Here is a 25,141-nt window from a genome sequence, read left to right as displayed (position 1 = left end):
CTGTTTCTGCCTCTGTAGCCATTTCAAATCTTAGGATACAATCTCAACCAAGGTTCCCTGTTAAGCAAGTAAATTGTTTTTAACAGAACAATCTTACAGCTTTATTTCTATTATAACAAATTTTTCTGCTGCACATGTTATATCATATATTTCTTACACCACCTGCCTCAAAAACTTGACATGGCAATAATCTAGTGAGTCACAGATTTGTGACTATTCAGTCGTTTATATTGTCCATAAATGTCACCATGACTCGGAGGTGATAAGTTTTTCAACTCGCTTCTACCACTTGAAGCATTTTTCAGACTTTCTTATCTCAAACTCCTTTTTCCCAAGTAGTTGATGTTCTTTTATATAACCATCTCTTCCTGCAGTAAACTGACCATCTTGCTCCTCTTGTAGTTAACTGTTCTGCTGCTGCTTTTTAGTTAATATTAACAGAGCTTAAGAATATTCAACCACAATTTGTCAATGCTTACATCTTCTCATTTTAAATAATACTTGCTGAAAAATTGCTGTGCTATTCATGTAATAAACAACAAAAATGTTGATTTTTGATAGACATTCATGAATGTACAGCTTATGATGATTATTTCTGAGAATTATTCCTGATTCTTCAATGTGACATTATTTCATATACTATCACAGTCACTGGATGCTGGAAAGAACCGTAACCGTATAGTTTCATATCAAGTCATTTTCTTCTTGTATTCAGACCTTTATTTTTTATTCACATCTGGTTAGGCCAGAGATGGTGCTTATGTGCAGAGAAAACAGCATGTTCAAAAGGTCAGTGTGTGAAACTGTGAGCAAGGGCCAGTAGCTGAGAAGTGAATTACAAGCTCCATGGGAGAGAATGGTGGATAATAGGTGTGAAAACAGATTGGAGTCACATTGTACATAGCCTTTTATGTCCTTCTGTGGACTTTGACTTGCTGATGGTGAATATAACTTAAGCATAAAGAGCCAGATTGGATTTGTATTTGGAAAATGTTCTTTGTCAGTGTATTGCAGAGAAGAGCTACAGTCATGCTTATTCTTTGATTTGGACCCATTGTTGTTAGTTTCAGCATTAGACCTTGTTCGATCTGGCTCACAAACAAGACTGATGGAGCTAAAGTGAAATCCATGCAGTTGCACGGGATGCCATGATAAGAAGCTTCCCAGGCTTGGTTTATTGCTCTATTGGTCTGTTTAAATTTTTAACACTTTTTCAACATGGGTCTGTGTATTTTCATTTCCATCAGGACCTCACAGTTTATATTGTCTGTTCCAACAATGGATCCAGAGGCTGCAAGGTACAAATGGTGCTATGGATGGAGCCCCAGATGGAATGCTCACAATACCAGAGATCCTTAGACCAACCCTCAGAAAATACTGTGCTGTTAATCCAGCTCAATCCCCCTTATCAGCACAAAGTAGCCGTTACAGTTGCCATTCCATAATTTCCAAATGCCCTAAGGGCATTTAGGGCCACTATGTTTTCTGGGGGGAAAAGGAGGTACTTGAAGATTTAAAAAGGTCAATTAAAATGTTAGGAGGATCCCCTGTGATAATAGGGAAAGAGGTATTTGTATGAAACCTGCCATCCACTGATTAGATAAAAGACATTACCCCAAAAATGAAGTGATTGCATACCCATAGATCCCTTATGAGGAACTAAGTAGCAGATCTCAAGTATTTTATGACTGATCAGGTAGGCAGAACCTGTCTTAATTGGTCAAGTGAAGAGTATTTCTCAGGGCTTGCAATGTGGCATAACAGGTTAAAGTGTGGTCTGCAATGCTGTCATCCCATAAAGGCACCAATTTGAGTCCTGGCTGCACCACTTCCTATCCAACTCCCTGCTAATGCCCCTGAGAAAGCAGCAGAGAATGGCCCAAGTCCTTGGGTGCCTGTACCCACGAATGAGACCCAGATGAACTTCCTGGCTCCTGGCATTGGCCTGGCTCAGCTCTGGCCATTTGGGGCCATCTGGGGAGTGAACCAGTGGGTAGAAGATATTTCTGTTTCTCCTTTTCTCTTTCTCTGTAACTCTGCCTTTGAAATACATAAAATATATCTTTAAAATATTTTTAAAAAGAATATTTCTCCACTGTCACATCTCTGAAGTGGTTGGCATGGTAATAGTTGTTTAGTGGTCAGGAACCATGACTGATCTGCAACAGACATAGAAAAAACTAAGCGGACCCTGACATATTGAAACTGTACATAAGAACTTATCAGTTGACATGCAGTCCCTTTGTAAGATCCCAAAATCCAGACCTGGATGGACCTCTCACTGCTGTACCTCTCCCGGCAAGCAGGAATATGTGTTTTACAATAAAATCTACTTTCACTTGCAAAAAAAGTGCTAATATAATTCAAATTATCTTTCTTAATTCTTCCAATTTGATTTGTCTTAATTTTATTTCACCAAGCAGAAAATCATGTATAGTGAATTTAAACCAACATTGAAATGGTAAAATATAAATAAACATTTTATTTTTAATATAAAGAAAATTCTCTTTTAAATTATATAGTAAAAACCAAATAGTGTTTCTTGATAAAGGCACTTACTACTTATCCAAATGTTGAGAAATTGACAATAAATTATTAGTATTTTTAAAAGGGCAGTTAAAATAACTTATCTCTTGGCTTTGCTTTTTTAAGGGGGGAAGGTTGTGTGTTGCTCAAATTACAAAAGCTGTTAAAGTAATTTTTTTTTAAGATTTATTTTATTTGTTTGAAAGACAGAGTTACGGAGAGAGGTAGAGACAGAGAGAGAGGTCTTCCATCCGCTGTTTCACTCCCCAGATGGCCGCAATGACCAGAGCTGCGCCGATCTGAAGCCAGGAGCCAGGAGCTTCTTCTAGGTCTCCCACATGAGTACAGAGACCCAAGGACATGGGCCATCTTCTACTGCTTTCCCAGGCCATAGCAGAGAGCTGGATTGGAAGAGGAGTGGCTTGGACTAGAACCGGCGCCCATATGGATGCCGGCACTTCAGGCCAGGGTTTTAACCTGCTGTGCCACAGTACCAGTCCCTAAAGTAATTTTAATATCATAAGTGATTCTCAAAAATTAGGAAGTGTCATCTGTCTTTTCCGAGATAAATAATTTCTATACATGAATAGATTTCATCAAACTGGAGACAAGATAAATATTCCAAACTTCTTTTCTTTTTTTATCTGTCTAGTATATGTAGCAAGGTATAATCATTAATATTTACTCAATATATTCATCAGACTTTAATTTGTTGAGCTCTTGTGTGCTAGCGCTGTGCTTAATGTTCTACATAGACTACTTGTGTGTGTTAACAACGTTTTTTGTCATGTGTGCATGCATGCACATACACACACACGACTTCCTTTTTTATATATTTATGGCACCTATGTAGTACGTGGTATGTTTTTGTTTTTTATTTTTTTAACTTTTATTTAATAAATATAAATTTTCAAATTACAACTTTCAGATTATATCGGTTTTTCACCCCATAACCTCCCTCACAACCGCAGACTATCCCACCTCCTACTCCCTCTCCCATCTCATTCTTCATTAAGATTCACTTTTAATCATCGTTATATACAGAAGATCAACTTAATATATACTAGGTAAATTTCAACAATTTGCACTCACACAGCACACAAAGTATCAAGTACAGTTTGAAGACAGGTTTTACCATTAATACTCATAGTATGACACATTAAGGACAGAGATCCTACATGGGGAAGTGCACAGTGACTCCTGTTGAATTAACGATTGACACTCTTATTTATGATGTCAGTAATCACCTGAGGCTCTTTTCATGAGCTGCCAAGGATATGGAAGCTTGATGAGTTCACAAATGCTGACCTTATTTAGACAAGGCCATAATCAAAGTGAAAGTTCTCTCCTCCCTTCAGAGAAAGGTACCTCCTTCTTTGATGGCCCGTTCTTTCTACTGGGACCTCACTCACAGAGATTTTTCATTTAGGTCATTTTTTACCACAGTGTTTTGGCTTCCCATGCCTAAGAAACTTTCATGGGATTTTTAGCCAGATCTGAATGCCTTAAGGGCTGATTCTGAGGCCAGAGTGCCATTTAGAGCATTTGCCATTCTATGAGTCTGCTGTGTATCCTGCTTCCCATGTTGGGTCATTCTCTCCTTTTTAATTCTATCAATTATTATTAGCAGACACTAGTCTTATTTATGTGATCCCTTTGACACTTAGTCCTATCTTTATGATAAATTATGAACATAAACTGATCACTTTAACTAGTAAGATAACATTTGTACCTGCCAACTTAATGGAATTTTGAGTCCCATGGCATGTTTCTAGCTCTACCATTAGGGGTAAGTCCAAGTGAGCCTGTGCTGAACTGTACATCTCCTCCCTCTCTTATTCCCACTCTTATTTTTTATAGGGAGTTAAATTTAAACACCTAAGAATAATTGCACACACTACTTACTTATGAAGACCAACACCATGTTGGTAGGTAGAAACAGGGCTTGATTTTGAATCTAACTCTGAATTTTTTTAAAAGATTTATTTATTTATTGGAAAGTCAGAGTTACACGGAGATAGGAGAGGCAGAGAGAGAAGGGTCTTGCATCTGATGGTTCACTCCCCAATTGGCCACAATGGCTAGAGTTGCACCGATTCTTATCTAGGAGCCAGGAGCTTCTTCTGGGTCTCCCACATGGGTGCAGGGGCCCAAGGACTTGGGCCATCTTCTACTTCTTTCCCAGGCCACAGCAGAGAGCTGGATTGGAAGTGGAGCAGCGGGGTCTCGAACCAGCACCCATATGGGATGCCAGCGCTTCAAGCCAGGGCATTAACCCATGGTGCCACAGCACCGGCCCCTAACTCTCTGAATTTTAAATCCTCAGTTCTTAATGTATTCAGGGTGTAAGCTGGCATCCAAGAGCATATTTTCTGAACTTCATGATTCTATAAAATAATTTAAAATTCTTTGCATTTTCTTTAAAATAATTTAAATGAAAAATATGTGTGCTGTCTGGATTATCTGTGTGATTGGATACATTTGTCTTCATGCCTCCATAAGCATACCTGGATTTGGATAATAGCATGAAAAATAAATGAGGAATATTTCACAGGTAAATGACTTTTTCCCACCAAGTGTAGGACCCATAGCATCTTGTACTATGCAGATGAACGTTTCTCGAAAGTTTATAGAGGCAGCAGTTGAGGGAAAACTGAGTCATTACATAATGCAGTGTATTAAAGGATTAGTAAACCCCCAAAACATATACTATAGTAGCTGTTTCCTGATCTATATAGCCAAAGATAATTTAATTTCAGGAAAACAAAGTCTTAATGCTACATTAGATACATGTTGTTCTATAACATTTTATTGTTTTGTCATTTTTGTTCTTGTATTTGTACATTTGCTTTAATATTGTAATTATGTACAACTAAAAACATAAGAACATGTCTAATTTTATGTTTGAACATGTTTAAGTAACATGAAAATCATTTAAGTCAGTACTGAGAGTCTGAGTTTTTCTTTTCCTTTAAAAGAAATTTGGAAGAGGCTTCCACTGTGTGATGTTTTCTCACTGGTTGATTGTTAGTATCACACCATTTGTTTTTATTATTATTTCACACAATGTTGGTATTACACAAATTGCTTCATCATTTTCAGTACCTCATTAGGCATTTTTCTTTTGCTTTTTTTTTTCTCATAAATGTTTAGCATTTTAAAAATAAAGCTATTCATTTAACTTCATCTTGTCTAATTCCTATGACTGTTTCCATATATCGTTACTTTACAAATCTTGTTTCTAGAAAATAACGACTTTGCTTCTTTTTAAGTTAAACATTTAAAAACCTTAAGCTTCCTGATCTAAGATTTGGAAATGTGGATCAGGTTATTAAATAAGATAGAAAACTGAGTTCATTGAATTTCTGAAACATATTTAAGAATTACAAGAACTTACTTGATTTTTCAATAGTGCTGCAAGCTTTTTAAATTATAATAAATTAACTTAAATTTTTACTAATTTTGTTGAGAACTTCTCAATTCAGCCTAACTGGATAGACTCTTCCTCAAATTTTGTAAAATTCTTCCTAGAGAGTTAGTGGTACCATATTCTTATTATGAGAATGCTTTAATTCAGTTTATCTTATACACTGAGAAAGGTTGATATAATACTCAATGATGCTCAATTTATTATGATTTATTGGTTGGTGGGTTTTAGCTATTATATCATTTTTCAAAAGCAATATATTATTTAGTTCCTTTTTGTTATTAAAGTTTTTGAATTAGAAGAATGCTGTTTCTGGAAGAGAAATTGTTGAATTTGTTTAAAGTTAAAATAAAAATATCAAATGAAAATCACTCTAAGATAATTAATCTCTACCTTTTTTATACTTTAAAGAATTAAAACATAAATTTGAATGTATTTTCATTAGACATCTATACACCTAAATTACACATTGAAAAATTTTAGCTCTCATGTTTTCCCCATCCCATCCTTTCATCCAGGGAAAGCATTGTTGAAATGTATTTCCATTTATATGCAAGTGCCCTCTGTATGGACAGTAGTAGTCCTTTTCTATACATATGTCATTTGAAGATAGAATAAATCATGTATAATTCACAGTCAGTATGTACATTAATTTCTTGCTAGAATCTAGATAAGGTGAAATGCATTTATACTTCCATACATGAAATTTCATGACATTGATAATGCTTTCTATTAAACTGTGCTTCAATATTCTGTTTTATCTGCAGCTGAATGTGGTGCATCTGCAACAAATAATGAAGGAATTTTGCTCTCTCCAAATTATCCTCTCAACTATGAAAACAACCACGAATGCATTTATAGTATTCAGGTTCAAGCAGGAAAAGGAATCAATATTTCAGCCAGAACGTTTCATTTAGCACAAGGAGATGTTCTTAAGGTAGGTGAACTTAGACATATTTGTATTTTGATCATTTTTAATCATTAAGTTTACGAATACATAATCATTAAGTATATTATACATTTATTTATATAGTATACTTAATTATTATTTGTATTTGTATTGTACAAATAATTTGTATTATATATGCATATATAATTAAACCAAATTATACATTAATTCTCATATTCCTGTTATTTTCATTGGAATAGAATATTTGTTTCACATCTTTATAATATGAAAAGGTAAGCTTTGTCATTATGATGCACAAACAACTGTTTCAATGACATTCAGTTGGAAACCTTGATGCCAAATATCTTATTTGATAAATGTTACACATACAAATGCAATATAATTAACACATTAATGATAATTTCTAATATAATGATGTTTTTATGCTTTTATTTTTATATTGATTAGGTAACATTGATTTCTGATAAATGATGAATTCTTTGCATCTGTGATTACAGATAAAATTATACATATATCCCATTCAAATTACAAATACAAAAATACTTTATTAGTAATAAATTTATTATTAAAGATAAAATCTTTGGCAAATATTTCCATGGTTTCTGATTCATATTTGATACATATATTGGTAAATTAGTTTGGTTTATTTTTAAAATAAAACAAATACTGCTATAAAATCACACTTAATAATTAAAAGTAATTATTTGTTTTTTCTATTTATCAAGATTATATTAATGCCAGTAATAAATTAAATATACTTCTGTATTTAGAAATCCTGAAGAAAATTATAATATCCCAGATTGGCAGGAGTGGTGTTTCTTGTTTAAATAATGTTATTAATATTGTTAATTGCTTTCTTTTTTAAAAAATTAAACCATCTTATGATTATTGATAAGTCTCTAGCAAAAACAACACTGCCAAGTTTTAAAATTTGTATAGATTTGGGGAAAAATATCCTGCTTAACATCTAGATACATACAACTTTAATATTAATTTAGGCCCAGTATATACATTACTACATTCTGCACTCTTCTCCAGTGGGAGGGGGTAAATTTCCCCCACTAGTTCATTGTTTGGATTTTCCTGTTAAAATAAATTTTTGGTAAATAGAATTCAACACTGAGATTAATGGGAAGCTTATACATAGAATTGAGGCTGATTTATTTTTCCTTAGACTACAGGGGAAAATTCTGTAAGCATAGCTACTATTCTTTATCACACAATCAACAATAATAAATAAGTCTTTAAAAAAAATTAGAAAGCATATGCTCTCATACCTATTACTTGTACCTCTGACTGTTTTTCCTAAAATATTCTTTTCCTGTCCTTTTGTGGAGCTTGAATTTTATCCATTACTTTCTATACTGAATGATACTCGCAATTTGGAAAATTCATTTAGCAAACTGGCAACTCCTTTTGCAAATAAAATATCCCTGATGTGTTCCTCAGAGTGCTTTCTAATTGAAGTCTTACTTATTTGGATGGATTTAAGGTCACAGGGTTTTGTGATAATTTTACCCTGGGATGTTAAGACATCAGGTAATAAGGAACAAAATGAGAGATGTGATAGTGAGATTATTGAAGGCAGGAAAATAAAAGTCCGTGTAAGGATTTTTTGTTGTTGTTGTTAAGATTCATTTATGTATTTGACAGGGTTCAGAGAGAGAGAGAGATAGTAAGAGAGAAAGAAAGAAACAGAGAAACGAAGAGAATTTTCCATCCAGATGACTCACTCTACAGATGTCTGCAATGGCCAAGGTTGGGCCAGACCAATGGAGGAGCCAGGAGCTTCTTCTGGGTCTCTAACATGGGTATAAAGGAGCCATCTTTTAATGCTTTCCCAGGCCACTATCAGGGAGCTACATTGGAAGTGGAGCATCCGAGACATGAACCCATGCCCATATGGAACATCTGCTACACCACAAGGCTTGTTAGTGGAGTTATCTTAATGTTGATTTGTCTTTCAGGAAAGACAGGATGAAAACTTATAACCTCAGCAATTTTTAACATTTTTGTAAGTTTCCTTAAATAAATATATATCCCCTCAAATTAAAAAAAAGATTATTTACTAAATAATTGTAACGCAGAAATTAATTAACAGACACACATACCAGTTCATATATACTGATTATTTTGCTTGAAAATTTATTCTTAATTATTTTAAAATAACTTCAACATTGTTTCTCTAGCTTAGTACCCTCTACTCTTACTGGCCTCCTTTCTATTCATCACATTCAACAAGCATGTTCTAACTTAAGGCCTTTCTCAGGACAACCCTTATGTTGAATGTTCTTGCCTATGGTGTCAACATGGTTTCATTCTTCATTTCCTTAGGTCTTAAATGTCACCTTAGCAGTGTCTTCAACTGTCTCTCCTATGTAAAATGGTAACTTCTCTTCCATTGTCTCTCTCCATATCATTGGTCTGATCTATTCTTCTTTATCTTGCTAATCACAACCTGACATAGTATGTATGCATGGTTTATAACTTCTTTTTGTCTTCCACAGTACAATGTATGCTATAAGACAACAGGGGATTATTCTATCTCATATTTCCTAACCCATATACTTGGGAACAGTATCTGCCAAATAATAAATGCTTAATAAAAATTTCTTTTTTCTCCTGGGGAGAAAAAAAAAAAACTACTAAATAAATTCAGCTACTTTCTATGTGAAGCTTAAAATATATTTATTTTCTTTAATTTCAATTGTTAGTATTTCTAATCTAAGAAAAGCAAATATATATTTTATATAACATGGGCTTCATTTAAGTATTTCCTCCTCTGCTGAGCAAGTTTGATCAAAAATATCTAAAAATTCAGGGATATACATGCTAGTACATGAGTATTATTAGACCAACATATCTACTCGATCAACTAATTTAGCAAATTTATTCCAACACTTTCAAACATATTTAGGTTGATTCATTTTTTCATACACCTATTTTGTCATTAAGAATGGACTCTAGGGTCAGGTAGACCCAGGCTAAAATTTTAGAATTGCCACTTAAGAGTTGCACAGTTTTAAAAATGACTTTGTTTGGATGACAGACAAGCAGTGAGAGGACATTAGGGGGAGAGAGAGAGAGAGAAAGAAAGAGAGAGAGAGAGAGAGAGACCGACCTTCTATCTACTGGCTCACTTTACAAATGCCTACAACTCCAAGAGTGGGCCAGGCCAAACCCAGAAGCTTGGAACTTAATCCAGGTCTTCCACATGGGTGGCAGGGCCCCAAGTACTTGAGCTATCATCTGCTTCCTCCCAAGGTACACATCAGTAGGAAGCTGGAATCTGAAGCATTTCAGAGCCCTGAACAGAAACATTCTGATGTAGGATGAAGGCAGGGTTGCAGGAGTAGTGACAGGAGGAATCTGTGGTTCCAGTTGCTCAGGTGGCTTGTCCCCACGAAATGTGGCAGATTCTTATTTTCACCAGATTCTTTACAAATGACACAGCTCCCATGTTACAGCTCCTGTGTTGCAGCCTCTCTTCTCCCATGGGGTCACAGGTTCTCCCCTCTGTCAGGTTCATAGAGGAGTGGTGCAGTCTTCTGGGTTACAACTTTTCTTGTCCTCTGTGTTCTTTGTCTTATGACCATGAAGAATGAGGCACATGGGAAAGGAAGAGTGAGCAAAGAGAAGAATGTTCACTTAAAAAGCTGAGAAGGCACCCAGCAGGTGGGTGGGCTGGCTGAAAGGGACTTACTACCCTGAAAGAGGCATCCAATGCAGCGCTGTGAAGAGGGGTTTTTATTTGTTTCTAAAGGAGGAAGTTCATCTGATTGGTAGAGGTATATACTAAGGAAGCATTCAACATCAGCCAATCAGAGGAATCACATTCTATTTTGCCTAGAAGTTTGCAGAGTACTCAATCAGGTCTATGATAGGCAAGCCATTCCCCAGATACAGCAACATCAGAATGTTACATTTTATATATTTCTCCCATCTCTCAGGTTCCTGGAGGGTTACACCATGTAGATTTCTTCCTTTCCTTTCTAGGGGCCCTGAAGTCCCTGTCAGCAGCATCTTAAAAGGTGTGCCCAATGTTTGGCTCTAGTTACAAATTTTATAATACTTTTAAACCTCAGTTTCACATATATATTTGTTTCAGAGTAAACATAAATATAAGATGTAGCTTGGGATGCCCACAGCACATGTTGGAGTCCTTAGATTTGAGTCCCAGCTCTACTTCTGATCCAGCTCTCTAGTAGTGCATACCCTGGGAGGCAGTGGATGATGGGCCCTGTCACCCATGTGAGGGAATCCAGACAGATCCAGGCTCCTGGCTTTGGCTAGTCCTGTCTGTTGAGAGACTCATATTATAGCAGTATCAGGATTTCTCCATCTCTGTGTAAGTCAAATAAATTGAAAATAAATGAAAAATTTTGGAGTTCCAAATTGTGTGTGTGTGTATTAATCTATCTCAATTTCTTTCAAATAAAAAAAAATAATTTTAAAGAATGACCTCATTTCTTCACCTGAAAATGTGATATGAAGCTTGTATTCAAGATTGTTGTAATTTTTATCTCCTTTTTTCGGGAACTCTGCTATGTGAGGTTGGACACTAAAATCAGGTCCTTTGTCCATTTTAGTATTGGATCCAATTAAAAAACAAAAAACAACATCAACAATATAAATATTATTCAGTCGGTGGCCAAAGATTGAGAAAATGGGAAGCTAGCTAACAAATCAACTTCTCAACCTGCAGCCAGCCCAGGAACTGCAGATATAGAGCAATAGAATTGAAGAAAAGAAATATACTAGTAAATTTGAAGGGTTCTCTGAGAAAGGTACATCATAATTCTTGGACCCAGGAAGCTGCCTCCTTTTTTTGTCCTTTTATGTGGTTGTCATTATGATCGCCTACCAGTGAGTGTGTTATTTAGCAGGGAAACTTGATTGTTATGAAGTTTGAGGTCTTCTGAAAGTCTCTCCGGCAGCCATATTGTACTTAAGGGGTCTTGGCTGTGGGAGAAATGTTGACAGCAAAGCATCCTGTTCTCAAAGAGAAACAATGTAAAAATGAAGGTAGAAATTTAACTACACTATGCAAGAATGGCCCTAGGTAACATATGCTTTTATAACACTTAGTGCATTGCCTGCCCCTAGAAATGTTCAGTGAATGTTAGTATACTAAGGATATATTTCAGAGATTGAATCTAAATTTTAAAAAAGAAGTGTATTCAGGTTTTTGTATATGATCTAATTATATCTTCAACCCCCTTTCTGCTGAGCAATGAGAAAATCAATCTAGGTCAATTTGAGTTAAGCTTATTCAATTCTGCATTTTCCAATTTAGGGTCCACCATGTACTTTGGCATTAAAACATCAAAGTATCAAAAATGAAATGTATACTGTGTCCTAGGGCATTATCTGTCTCATTTGCAGCTTGATCAGCAATCATCAGTGCAATTGGGCATCCAATGCTAGGTCCTGGTTTTCTGAACTATATAAAGCCTCTGTGGATCTACTGGTTCTTGGTAGCAACATGCTAAGTAACATGTACTAGCTAGTGGGTTATATCAGAGTTCCACTGGCTTGCTTAGACCCAGGTACCTCACCATTCACACAGCTCTTTCCTTCCTACCTCTCTTCTGTGAGCATGTGCATTGCTGCATGTTTTGCCATTTTCCTTGGCACCATTTTCGAGTATATGTACCCCCAATTCTCTGACTCTCAGAGTTCTGTCATTATTTCACAAGAGATAGGTATGAGGAAGAGTCCTATTAAATAGAGATCTAAATCAGAACCTTGTTCATTTTTTGTTCTATAAAATCATCTGGGTAATTTGCTACTTTTACTATAACTGTGCTTTTGAAGTACTAAATAAAAATTACAAAGGGCCATTGTTTAACACTAAGCTCTTGTACTCATCTCCAGTAGACCATGCTAAAAACCAAAATGGAGTCACTCACACTAATATTCCAAGCTGATTATCTGACCTTCTGGGAAATCATGGTTAGAGGGACATCAATTAAATTTCCAAAACAGTCAAGTTTTCAGTTGGCATGATTATGAATTTCCCACTTGCTTCATCCTTATCCAAAAGAAGTGAGCTAGAAAAACTTAATGTTAGGCCGGTGCCCTGGCTCACTATGCTAATCCTCTGCCTGCGGCGCCGGCACCCCAGGTTCTAGTCCCAGTTGGGTCACCAGATTCTGTCCTGGTTGCTCCTCTTCCAGTCCAGCTCTCTGTCTTGGCCTGAGAAGGCAGTGGAGGATGGCCCAAGTGCTTAGGCCCTGCACCCGCATGGGAGACCAGGAGAAGCACCTGGCTCCTGGCTTCGGATCCGTGCAGCACGCCGGCCGTAGCAGCCATTTGTGGGGTGAACCAACGGAAGGAAGACCTTTCTCTCTGTCTTTCTCTCTCTCACTGTCTAACTCTGCCTGCCAAAAAAAAAAAAAAAAAAAAGAAAAACTTGATGTTAACCTATCAATTGCTTTCTTATTTTCTGTATCCCTTACCATACACTACAAGGAAAGTAACTTTAAAGTGATCAGTTTGCTTTTAGGTCTTTTTGTTTCTGCTTTTTTTCAGCCTTTCTCTGTCTATAACCAACCTTTCAGCTCAGCCCATCAGAACACTTACTATTTTATTCTATAGAGTGAAGTTCTTCCCAATTCTAATTTCAAAAATAAAGCCAATTAAGATCATTAAATTAAAGTGTGATTTTGTCTTTTGACGGAGGTTATTTATGTATACAAGAAAACCTCAAAAAGTTTACGTTAAAATGAAATCAAACAATAAGTTTGTTTTAATGAATTTTTATATCCAGGCCATTCCTTTATTATATACATATTCGATGAATTTTTCCAAGGCTTCTGATAGTGTGTCTCTATAGTGGAAATATTATATCATCATGTTCCTCTTCACATCTATTCAAAACTCTACATTCAATGTTATCATACCAATAGCTTAAAGTTAGACTTACAGTGTACAAATTAGCAAGCACAACATTTTGCTTGATGTATTTTTTATTATGTAGAGTTGAATCAGAAATGTGTTGTGTTTACCTATGTGAACCAGAGGAAGCTCCTGGCTTCAGATAGGTCAGCTCTGGGTGTTGTGGCCATTTGGGGATTGAACTGGCAGATGGAAGACCTTTCTCTCTGTCTCTCCCTCTCTCTGTCTATAACTCTACCTCTCAAATAAATAATTTTTAAAAGAAATGGGTTGTAGGGGCCGGTGCTCTGGCTCAGTGGGTTAAAGCTCTGTCCTGAAGCACCAGCATCCCATATGGGTGTCGGTTCTGGTCCCAGCTGCTCCTCTTCCAATCCAGCTCTCTGCTGTGGCCTGGAAAAGCAATGGAGGATGGCCCAGGTCCTTGGGCCTCTGCACCCATAGAGGTGCAGGAAGCTCCTGGCTCCTGGCTTTGGATGGGCACAGCTTCGGTAGTTGCGGCCATCTGGGGAGTGAACCAGCAGATGGAAGACCTCTCTCTCTGTCTCTACCTCTCTCTGTAACTCTGTCTTTCAAATAAATAAAATAAATCTTAAAAAAAAGGAGAAAGAAATGGGTTGTGTCTATACCCATTATATATTTTGAATAACAAGAAATATTTAGAAAATATTTTCCTAGTATGAGAAAACTGTTCAATTTTGCAAAGTTGCTCCTATTATTCACTAACAAGCGACATTATAACATAATCAAGTTTTTAATTTTATACTTTAATCTTGTTAATGTGAAACAACAAAAAGTAAGGGTGGGTGCATGGCACAGCAGTTAAGTTACTACCTGTGTTACCCACATCCCTTAACCAAATACCTGGGATTGAGTTCTGGCCACTCCACTTCTGAATTAGCTTCTGCTAATGCACAACCTGGTGAGCTACAGATGATGGCTCAAATGTTTGGGTGCATTCCACCCACATGGGAGACACAGACTGAGTTCTAGTCTCCTTGCTTTTGCCTGGACCTGTCCTGGTTGTTTGGGTTTTTGGTCATTTGTAATTATAACTTGCATATGCAAAAATTTGGCAAAAACAATGAAAGTGTTGTGTAAGAAATAAATTAGCAGCTGGCGCTGTGGCTCATTAGGCTAATCCTCCGCCTTGCGGCACCGGCACACCGGGTTATAGTCCCGGTCGGGGCGCCGGATTCTGTCCCGGTTGCCCCTCTTCCACGCCAGCTCTCTGCTGTGGCCAGGGAGTGCAGTGGAGGATGGCCCAAGTGCTTAGGCCCTGCACCCCATGGGAGACCAGAATAAGTACCTGGCTCCTGCCATCGGATCAGCATGGTGCGTCGGCTGCAGCGCGCCGTCCGCGGCGGCCATTGGAAGGTGAACCAACGGCAAAGGAAGACCTTTCTCTCTGTCTCTCTCTCTCACTGTCCACTCTGCCTGTCAAAAAAAAAAAATAGAAAGAAATTATCTATTTAGATATTATTACAAATAAATATTGCATATTCTAGTACTATTTATAAGTTGCATGCTACACCTCTCTAAAGTCAGGTGTTTGAAAAGAGTTGTTTGGGGCCGCTGCCGTGGCGTGGCACCTGCAGCACTGGCATCCCATAAGGGCACCGCTTCTAGTCCCAGCTGCCCCTCTTCCAATCCAGCTCTCTGCTGTGGCCTGGGAAAGCAGTGGAAGATGGCCCAAGTCCTTGGGCCCCTGCACTCATGTGGGAGACCAGGAAAAAGCACCTGGCTCCTGGCTTTGGATCAGCGCAACTACAGCTATTGCGGCCATTTGGGGAGTGAACCAATGGAAGGAAGACCTTTCTGTCTTTCCCTCTCACTGTCTGTAACTCTACCTCTCAAATAAATAATAAAATCTTTGAAAAAAAAAAAAACAGTTGTTTGGCCAATTTGGGTTTGATACTTTTTTTTAAATAGAATTTTGTCATATTAAAGTCATATGCATTCATTTACACATTATCCGTGGTGGCTTTTAGGTTACTCTGATAGGATTAAGTAGTGGTGACAGAGATAGTATTTCCCACAAAGCCTAAAAATATTTATTATCTAGGCATTTTTAGAAAAATGTTTCCCAACCTCTATATTAATGAAAGTTACTTTAAAAAAAGTTGTGTGTGGGGATACACATTCACCAGTTTTCTTTAAGAACTGGTTCTTAAAGGTTTCCTGCACACCACTGATCTTAAATATTCATCAAGCATATCTGCCAAGTCTTCTTGTTCTCTGGTAGGTAGTGCTCTGTTAACTTCCCCATAAAGATACTTACCAATCGTCTTTCTCTATAGAACACTCAGTTGAGCCTCATGAAATCCTACACCTGCTTGCATTTTAACAATTGAATAAATGAAATCATTGTAACAAAATTTAGTACTTCAATACAAACAATAGTTCCTTGCTATTTCATATCATCTTTGGAGGCAACATAGTAAGGTTTAGAATAGAACCCATTCTATGATTAACCACTGCTAAAATTCTTTTTTATTTGACATCAAATTCACCCTATTGGAAAAATTTATTTAAGTTTCTAAATCAGGATATAAAACAGATGACCAAAAATGAAAAATAGTATCCAGGAGGAGGAATAATTTGTAAGTTTGTATAATTATGTATATACACATGTAATTTCTCTTTTTTATTTTACTTTTTTTTAATTTATTTATTTATTTTAAAGTCAGAACTACACAGAGAGAGGAGAGGCAGAGAGAGAAGTCTTCCATCCATTGGTTTACTCCCCAATTGGCCACAACAACCAGAGCTGCGCCTATCCAAAGCCAGCAGCCAGGAGATTCTTCCAGGTTTTCCCATGTGGATGCAGTGGCCCAAGGACTTGGACCATCTTCTACTGTTTTCGCAGGCCATAGCAGAGAGCTAGATAGGAAGTGGAGCAGCTAGGTCTTGAATCAGCACCCATATGGGATGCCGGTGCTTCAGGCCAGGGCATTAATGTGCTATGCCACAGCACCAGCCTCTTATTTTACTTTTAAATTTACTTTCTGGTTTTGGATTCAGATAACACATTTTCTGCTGTTTCATTAGAGAATGAGTGTGATGTCTAATAATCATGTGTTATCATAACATTCAAAGTAACAAGAGTTTGAAGTGGCTATAAGGTCTTTATCATCATACAGTTTGACTTGCCAGATTTAGAAGACCCTGATACATTATAAAAGGTGTGATAATTAAATATGACAATATTAAATTCTAGTTTGTTGTAGTGCAATATAACCCAATTAATTGCAAACTTTTGACAAATTGAAAGTCTTTTAAAGAATTTCATTAACATTACTCATGAGTCAGATACCTTTCATGATACTCCATTCATTCATTCATACATTCATTTGAAAGGCAGAGTGACAGAGAGACAGAGAAAAAGCGCGATCTTCCATCAGCTGGTTCACTCCCCAAATGACCACAGACAGCCATGTCTGGTCCACATGTATACCAAGTGCAGAGAACTCCATCCAGGTATCTCTAGTAAACCATCTTGTACTGCCTTCCCAGTCATATTAGGAGAAAGTTGGATTGGAAGCAGAGCAGCCAGGACTTTAACTGACAATATAAAATGGGTTGCCAGCAACTGCAAGTGGTGGCGTAACCCACTGTGCCATAACTCCAGCATCTCTTGATATTAATTCTTAAGTCAACTTAATAATATACTTTATAATATACTTTTTAAAAAGGAGAAAAACAGGGAAAATAAGTTCAAATAAATGGCAGAATATTTAAAGATCCCATTAAATTAGACAATAAATATGAGAAATTACAATCAGAAATAAAACTTCTGAACCAACTCAAATTAATCATCGTGTACTAGAAATTTACTTTTCATGAAAGGCTTGTTTGGTTTCTTTGTTTTCTTATTTGTATGCTTGTATTCATGTTTATTTTAAAAGTAATTTGTCTTTGGTTACACTGCTTTGTCCTTTCTCATTGCCTTTATACTTTGTATAATGCATTTGACTGTATTTGAAGGATTTTATTTACAAGTTAAGCAGCATTGACTTGATTTTTATTATAAAATTCCTCTTTTTAGAGCCGTTCTAATTAACACTTGCTTTTCATATTGATTTAGTAATTTTATGCATGCTTCCAAAATTTCATAGTTGAATGATCAAACTATTTTAGTGGAGCTTCTGTATTACTTGTTTTCTAACTCTTGACTCTACATTGTTAAATAAAGTATACTTAGTGGATTTTGGTGCTGGATTAGGTTTTTTCCTAATGGGGCTTAAGATAATTATTTTTTAATCAAAATATTTGTTCTTTTTTTGTGTCTTTTCTTTTAGTGATTAATTTTACTAAATATATCTAAAAAAGTTTCATTTAAAAAACATATGCTCTTAGCTTAAACAATAAAAAGATTCAATAATAATATGACTTTCTTGTAATAGAACATATTGAGTTTTTTGTTAAATCTCTTACATGTTGAGATTAGTTTCTTATTATAATTTTAAAATTTTATTCACAATCCGTAACACAGGCATGTCACTAAATATATATTTGAATTGTTTTGATACTTTCAATATAGTTATATATAGGAATGACTTATAAATATTTAGTGAAATAATGGTTTATTTTATCATTTAACTTTTGCCTTTCATTACTACTGAAAAAGTCAACATAAAGCATTAGGAGAGACTTTTTAAAAAATTAAAAATTATTATCAAAAACCATTTTTATTTTCCCAGTTATATTTATCAATGTTTATATTTATAATTGTTATATTTATAATTGTTTCTCAGTTATATTTATAATTATTTATATTTCTCCTTTATTTTTCTGTTTTTGACAAACTAAAAGTATCCACACATGAATGGGTGACTAGTTTAATCCAAGAGATAATTATTTATACTTAAGTTATATTTTCATAGTGATGACATTAAAAGTGGATGATAAGTAAGAATAAAAGGAAAATATTCTTTGTGGCTAACTTAACAATATTTCCACAAATAAGATACATGGGATCTGTTAAATGATTTGATTGCCAATGTGTAGCTCTAAACACAGGATGTAATTATGTAATTACGTAATATAGTCATAAAGTTAATGTATTCAGAAGCAGACTTATGAGAATATTGAACATTTGAAGCTCACAAACACAAGAGTTATGTTTTGCCATAAGCTCTGTTTCTTTGCCTCTGAATTATCCCCAGTGCCTACTATTCTTAAGAAAGAAATTATACCTTAGGAAATTAAAACAAAACAAAATCAGCCAAATTTTAAAGAAGTGCATGCATAAGCTAAATGCCTCAACATTTGGTTCAGTTTTGCTTAAAAGAGAAAAATGCTTGCTGATAATTAAAACACAAAATTATTTTTATGTGATAAATTAGATCTTCCATGGGTTTAAAATATTCCCTTGTATAAGATTTTAAGATATTTGCCCATATAACCTTCTGCCTAGCATTCAAATATGCTAAATAGCCCAAATACATTAAAACAAACAAACAGATCCTTTAAAGAGAGAGGTACTTATGTGTTTCATGTTAGGAACTCAATGACCATATTATTTTGACCTGAAGACTCTCATTACCTCACTTGCTACCTCTTATTTCTACCATCCTGCTATGTGGTTTTAAATAAAAGAAGTAAATAATCTGTAGAAGCCTACAGGGTGCATTTGAGGATGTAGATTCCATCAGTCACAAATGAAGAGAGCAGTAAGGACTTTGTTGATACTACAGGTTTCAAGGTAGACAAACTTAAGTACAGTGTAGTTAGAAAAGAATACTAGTGGCCTTGTATCGGTAAAAGAAAATATTAAAAACAAAAAAAAAACCTTGAATAGCTAGGAAATTCAGTATGATAAACCTGGTAAAGATAATTTGAAAAAAGAAAATTATACATAAGGTTTTATTTATAAAATATATAAAATAGCCATCATATTTTATCAAATTAAACCCAACAATATGACATGAGAGACATATATCATTTAGGGGCTGGCGCCATGGCTCACTTGGTTAATCCTCCACCTGCAGCGCCGGCACCCCGAGTTTTAGGCCCAGTTGCTCCTCTTCCAGTTCAGCTCTCTGCTGTGGCCCGGGAAGGCAGTGGAGGATGGCCCAAGTGCTTGGACCCCGCACCTGTGTGGGAGACCAGGAGGAAGCACCTGGCTCCTGGCTTTGAATCGGCACAGCACCGGCCATAGCAGCCATTTGGGGAGTGAACCAATGGAAGGAAGACCTTTCTCTGTCTCTCTCACTGTCTATAACTCTACCTGTCATATAAATTGAAATAAATAAATTAAATAAATAAATGTATCATTTAAATCAATGTATTTCTAATAAAATATCCATTGTGTGCTACTGAACAGTCATCTTTTAGGTGACATTAAGGAGGTAGAAGTATCATTTTGTGGGAAACATTCGAGCTATGGAAGATCAATGGATTAGCAGTCTAGTGATACAGTTTTTACTCCAGTGCCAGGTCACAAGTAAGGCAGTCAGAAGAAAGAGACAAGTCACTTAGTGCACTTTTTCTCCTCATTATCTTTTACATACTGAGCCCCTATCCAACCCTATGAAATAAATACTATGGATTAAGGTTTGTTAAGGAAATTTGCTCTTTGGTGGACTACAATATTGTAATATCTAAAATGCTGTTTTTCCCAATAATTAGTTGTCACCCTTTAAATGTAATAATGGCCATGTTGAGACATGTCTTCAGGAAGAGTGATACTGTGAATTGGTTGTTATTGGAACATTTGCATTTTAATTATAAATGTATTTTTCAGATTTATGATGGAAAAGATAAAACGACTCATCTACTGGGTGCTTTTACTGGTGCATCTATGCGAGGACTGACACTTAGTAGTACTTCAAATCAGCTCTGGCTAGAATTTAATTCTGATTCTGAAGGGACGGATGAAGGCTTTCAACTTGTCTATACCAGTAAGTATTTTGTAATATATAATGGCCAAACATTGATGTGGGATATTTATTTACATTGCAGTAGTTGAAGTAACATCAAATATTCAAAAATCACTTCTGAATTTAAAACTCCCTTTCTGCATATATATATGTATGTATATACATGTTTAAGATATATTTATTTATTTGAAAGGCAAAGCTACAGAGAGGCAGAGGCAGAGGCAGAGAGAGAGAGAGAGAGAAAGGGAGGGAAAGAGGGAGAGAGAGAGAGAGAGAGAGAAAGGGAGGGAAAGAGGGAGAGAGAGAGAGACAGAAAGAGAAAGTCTTCAATCTGCTGGTTCACTCCCCAAATGGCCGTGATGGCCAGAGCTAAGCTGATCCAAAGCCAGGAGACAGAGCCTGTTCCAGGTCTTTCACATGGAAGTAGGAACCTGAGGACTTGGGCTATCTTCTACTGTTTTCCTAGGCCACAGCAAAGAGCTGGATTAGAAGTGGAGCAGCCAGTTCTCAAACGGGCACCGGTATGGGATGCTGGCACTACAGGCAGCAACTTTATCTGCTATACCACAGTGCTGCCCTAAGCATATATAATTTAATTTTACCTTAACAGCAATCCCATAAATTACAGGTATTCTCACTATTGCTATTATGCAGTTCAATAATACAATATTCAGAGAGGTTAAATAATGTGTGACTTTGGCTACATATAGATATAGGTATATATATGGATAGAGGTATAGGTATAGATAGATATAGATATATCTTAAAAATATAAGTGTTCACCTCATCCAATATACAATTAAAGCCTTTTAAATGGAAAAAAATTCGTATTTGACTTTATCTGTAATTGAAAGAATGAACACAATACTTGTACACTGATTATTCTTGGTCAGTCATTAATGATAACTGGATGATTTCAATAAATTTATTTTTTAATGATTTTATTTGTTTATTTGAAAGGCTGAGTTACAGAGATTGAGGGAGAGACAAGAAGTGAGAGGGGAATCTTTCATCTGCTAGTTAATAACCACAATGGCCAGGTTTGGGCCAGGCTGAAGCCAGGAGCCAGGAGCTTCATCTGGGTCTCCCACATGGGTGCAGGAGCCCAAGTACTTGGGCCATCTTCTGCTGTATTCCTAGGCACATTCTTAGGGTGCTAGATCAGAAGTAGGGCAGCCAGGACTCAAACTGGGGCCCATATGGAATGCCAGCATTGTAGGAAGCAGCTTAACCCATTATACTACAATGCTGGACCCAGAAAATGTCGCACCAAAGAGTAGTAAAACTTAGTGTGTTGGCCGGCCCCACGGCTCACTAGGCTGATCCTCCGCCTTGCGGCGCTGGCACACCGGGTTCTAGTCCTGGTCGGGGCGCGGGATTCTGTCCCGGTTGCCCCTCTTCCAGGCCAGCTCTCTGCTGTGGCCAGGGAGTGCAGTGGAGGATGGCCCAAGTCCTTGGGCCCTGCACCCCATGGGAGACCAGGAAAAGCACCTGGCTCTTGCCATCGGATCAGCGTAGTGCGCCGGCCACAGCGTGCCGGCCACGGCGGCCATTGGAGGGTGAACCAACGGCAAAAGGAAGACCTTTCTCTCTGTCTCTCTCTCTCTCACTGTCCATTCTGCCTGTCAAAAAAAAAAAAAAAAAAAAAACAACAACAACAACAAAAAAAAAACACTTAGTGTGTTGTACCTGTGTGTAGAATTGCCTTATTCAAACTAGATTCATACAAACCTATTTTATAATACTGAAATATGTTATTCCCCCAAATAATTAAAAGTTCTTGGACTGAGAACCCTGGGTGGCTGCCTTACCTCAGTACTATTACATGAGTATAAGAAAAAGACTAAAAAAGGACCTAAATGAAAGATCTCCACGAGTGAAATCCCAGTGGAAAGAACAGGTCATCAAAGAAGGAGGTACCTTTCTCTGAAGTGAGGAGAGAACTTCCACTCTGACTACGACCTTGTCTAAATATGATCAGAGTCCATGAACTCAAAAGGCTTCCATAGCCTTGGCAACAAGAGCCTAGGGTGATTACTGATGCCATAAACAAGAGTGTCAATTTGCTAAATCAACAGCAGGAGTCACTGTGCACTTACTCCTCATGTAGGATCTCTGTCCTTAATGTGCTGTACATTGAGATTTAATGCTATAACTAGTACTCAAACAGTATTTTTCACTTTGTGTTTCTATGTGGGTGCAAACTGTTGAAATCTTTACTTAATGTATGCTAAACTGATCTTCTGTATATAAAGAGAATTGAAAATGAATCTTGATGTGAATGGAAGGGGAGAGGGAGTGGGAAAAGGGAGGGTTGCGGGTGGGAGGGACGTTATGGGGGGGGGGGAGGCCATTGTAATCCATAAGCTGTACTTTGGAAATTTATATTCATTAAATAAAAGTTTAAAAAAAAAGAAACAGACTAAATCAGTAGAAAAAAAGCCTATTCAAATAATATATTTATTGAGTTACTTATATATGTGAGACACTGTGTCAAGAAAGTAATATACATGTAAAGCAGGCGATTGCTGGCAGTGTGCTAAGTAAATTTATAATATATCTGATCAAATTCTTGGAAGGCCGGTATACTAATTTAATATAGCAAAATAAATTAACTGGAAATACTCAGAAATCTTCACTAGTAGAGTATTTTGAGAATATATGACCCCATTAATTTTCTCAAGAAGTCAGATAAATGGAAGCTACAGTAGAAACTAGGGAATTAAAAATGTACAGTTTCAGGGAAGATGGTTGGTTCAGTGGTTGAGATGCCACTTGGAATGTCCTCATCCCATACTAAAGAGCCTGGGTTTGAGTCCCAGCTCTGCTCCCAGTTCCATCTTCCTGCTAAAATGCACTCTGGATCGCTGGAGGTGATAGTTTAAGTAACTGATTCCTACCATTATTGGGAGACCCAGATATAGTTTCTGGTATCTGGCTTTGGCCTGGCCGTGTTCCGGCAGTTGTAGGTATTTGAGTAATGAAGGAGTGAACCGGCATATACAAGATTCTCGCTCTCCTTTTCTCTTTCTCTCTCCTTGTCTCTGCCTTTCAAATAAGCAAATTAATTTCTTAAAATGTTACAATACTAAGATATTGGGATCTTAAAGGGAATTTGAATCACTTATCCTTTTTTAAAAATATTCTATCTAATGATATGAGAAACAGTAGAAAGCATAATATAGTGATACATTATATTGAAACATCCCAGTCCGTAATAACGAATAATAACTTTTGCTACCTGTTTATTTAAAGGCTTTCTTTCAACCCAATTGTAACTTTGTTTACATTAACTAGACAAAAATGAGTTAAATGAAGGTAGGATAGAAATTTTTAGATCCTCAAAATTATAAGCATAACTTCTTTTGATGTCTTTTGTATATATAGGTATTGCAATGTAATGAACTGAAAGTAGTGATACTGAATATTATGCTCAGGTATAATTGGTGTGATCTGCTCAAAAGGGTGAACTCTTTTTTAATATGTTTTTCTTTCTGTTTTTTAATGGGGCTACTGAAGATTTTAAAGTCATATTTCCTTGAATGGCACAATATTTACAGAATGCTTTTGCTTTTTTATGTGTCATTTTGTGTTACCTTTTGTTTGAAATGTTTATTGTTTTCAATGCATAAAATAAATGTAATTTGAGATTATTGATACAAAGATACTGAACATTTTAGGACATACTTCAATTTAAAATTTTATGGCAGGCTTGGATGTCTAGAATGAGTGTAATCACTAACTGTATTGTCACTAGGGTGAGTTATGGGATGTCAAAGAGAGAGAGAAAGAAGGAAGAACAGGAGGGAGGCAGGAGGGAGGGAAGTAGAGAAGTGGAAAAAATCATAAGGAACAAATATTGGAAGTTACCCTTCCTTTCTTAATGACACCAGTTGTTTATGATGGGGGGTGTTGTGAAAATTTTAAGCTGTAGAATTGAGAACAGAATTTAAAAGCAGTTATTATTTTTTCAAAGGCAAGTGTACCTCTATAAATAACTTTTTTATGTCTCAGAATTCAAACTAAACTATTTCAGTCTGATCTGGAACAAAAATGCTTATAGCCTACTTCCATGCTATCTCTGAAAGTAAATGATCCTATGATTTTGTAGGTCAACAGCTGAGCCCTCCTGTGATGGAGGGCCCTAGAAATAGCAACATATCTATTTTTTTTTTTCATTTTTTTATTTAGTAAATATAAATTTCAAAGTACAGTTTATAGATTACATTGGCTTCCCCCCCATAACTTCCCTCCCACTGACACCCCTCCCATCTCCCTCTCCCTTTCCCATTCCATTCACATCAAGATTCGTTTTCAATTATCTTTATATACAGAAGATCGATTCAGTATATATTAAGTAAAGGTTTCATCAGTTTGCACCCACACAGAAACACAAAGTATAAAATACTGTTTCAGTACTAGTTATAGCATTACTTCACATTGGACAACACATTAAGGACAGATCCCACATGAGAAGTAAGTACACAGTGACTCCTG

At 36.3% G+C, this 25,141-nt stretch overlaps 1 protein-coding gene across 10 annotated transcripts in view; it reads left to right on the top strand.

Annotated features, from left to right (window-relative positions):
* Positions 1-25,141, top strand: part of CSMD3 (CUB and Sushi multiple domains 3) — a 1,302,111-nt gene that overhangs the window by 941,945 nt on the left and 335,025 nt on the right. For all 10 annotated transcript variants that reach the window (XM_051844773.2, XM_051844775.2, XM_051844772.2 and 7 more), the window contains 2 exons: positions 6,721-6,890; positions 20,509-20,665. In XM_051844773.2, the coding sequence (XP_051700733.2) occupies positions 6,721-6,890; positions 20,509-20,665 (327 nt within the window). The remainder of the gene's footprint in view (positions 1-6,720; positions 6,891-20,508; positions 20,666-25,141) is intronic.

This window comes from Oryctolagus cuniculus, chromosome 6 (assembly GCF_964237555.1).
Source record: "Oryctolagus cuniculus chromosome 6, mOryCun1.1, whole genome shotgun sequence".
NCBI lineage: Eukaryota > Metazoa > Chordata > Mammalia > Lagomorpha > Leporidae > Oryctolagus > Oryctolagus cuniculus.
Note: the sequence above shows the minus strand (reverse complement) of the source record. Positions and strands in the feature narration are given on the sequence as shown.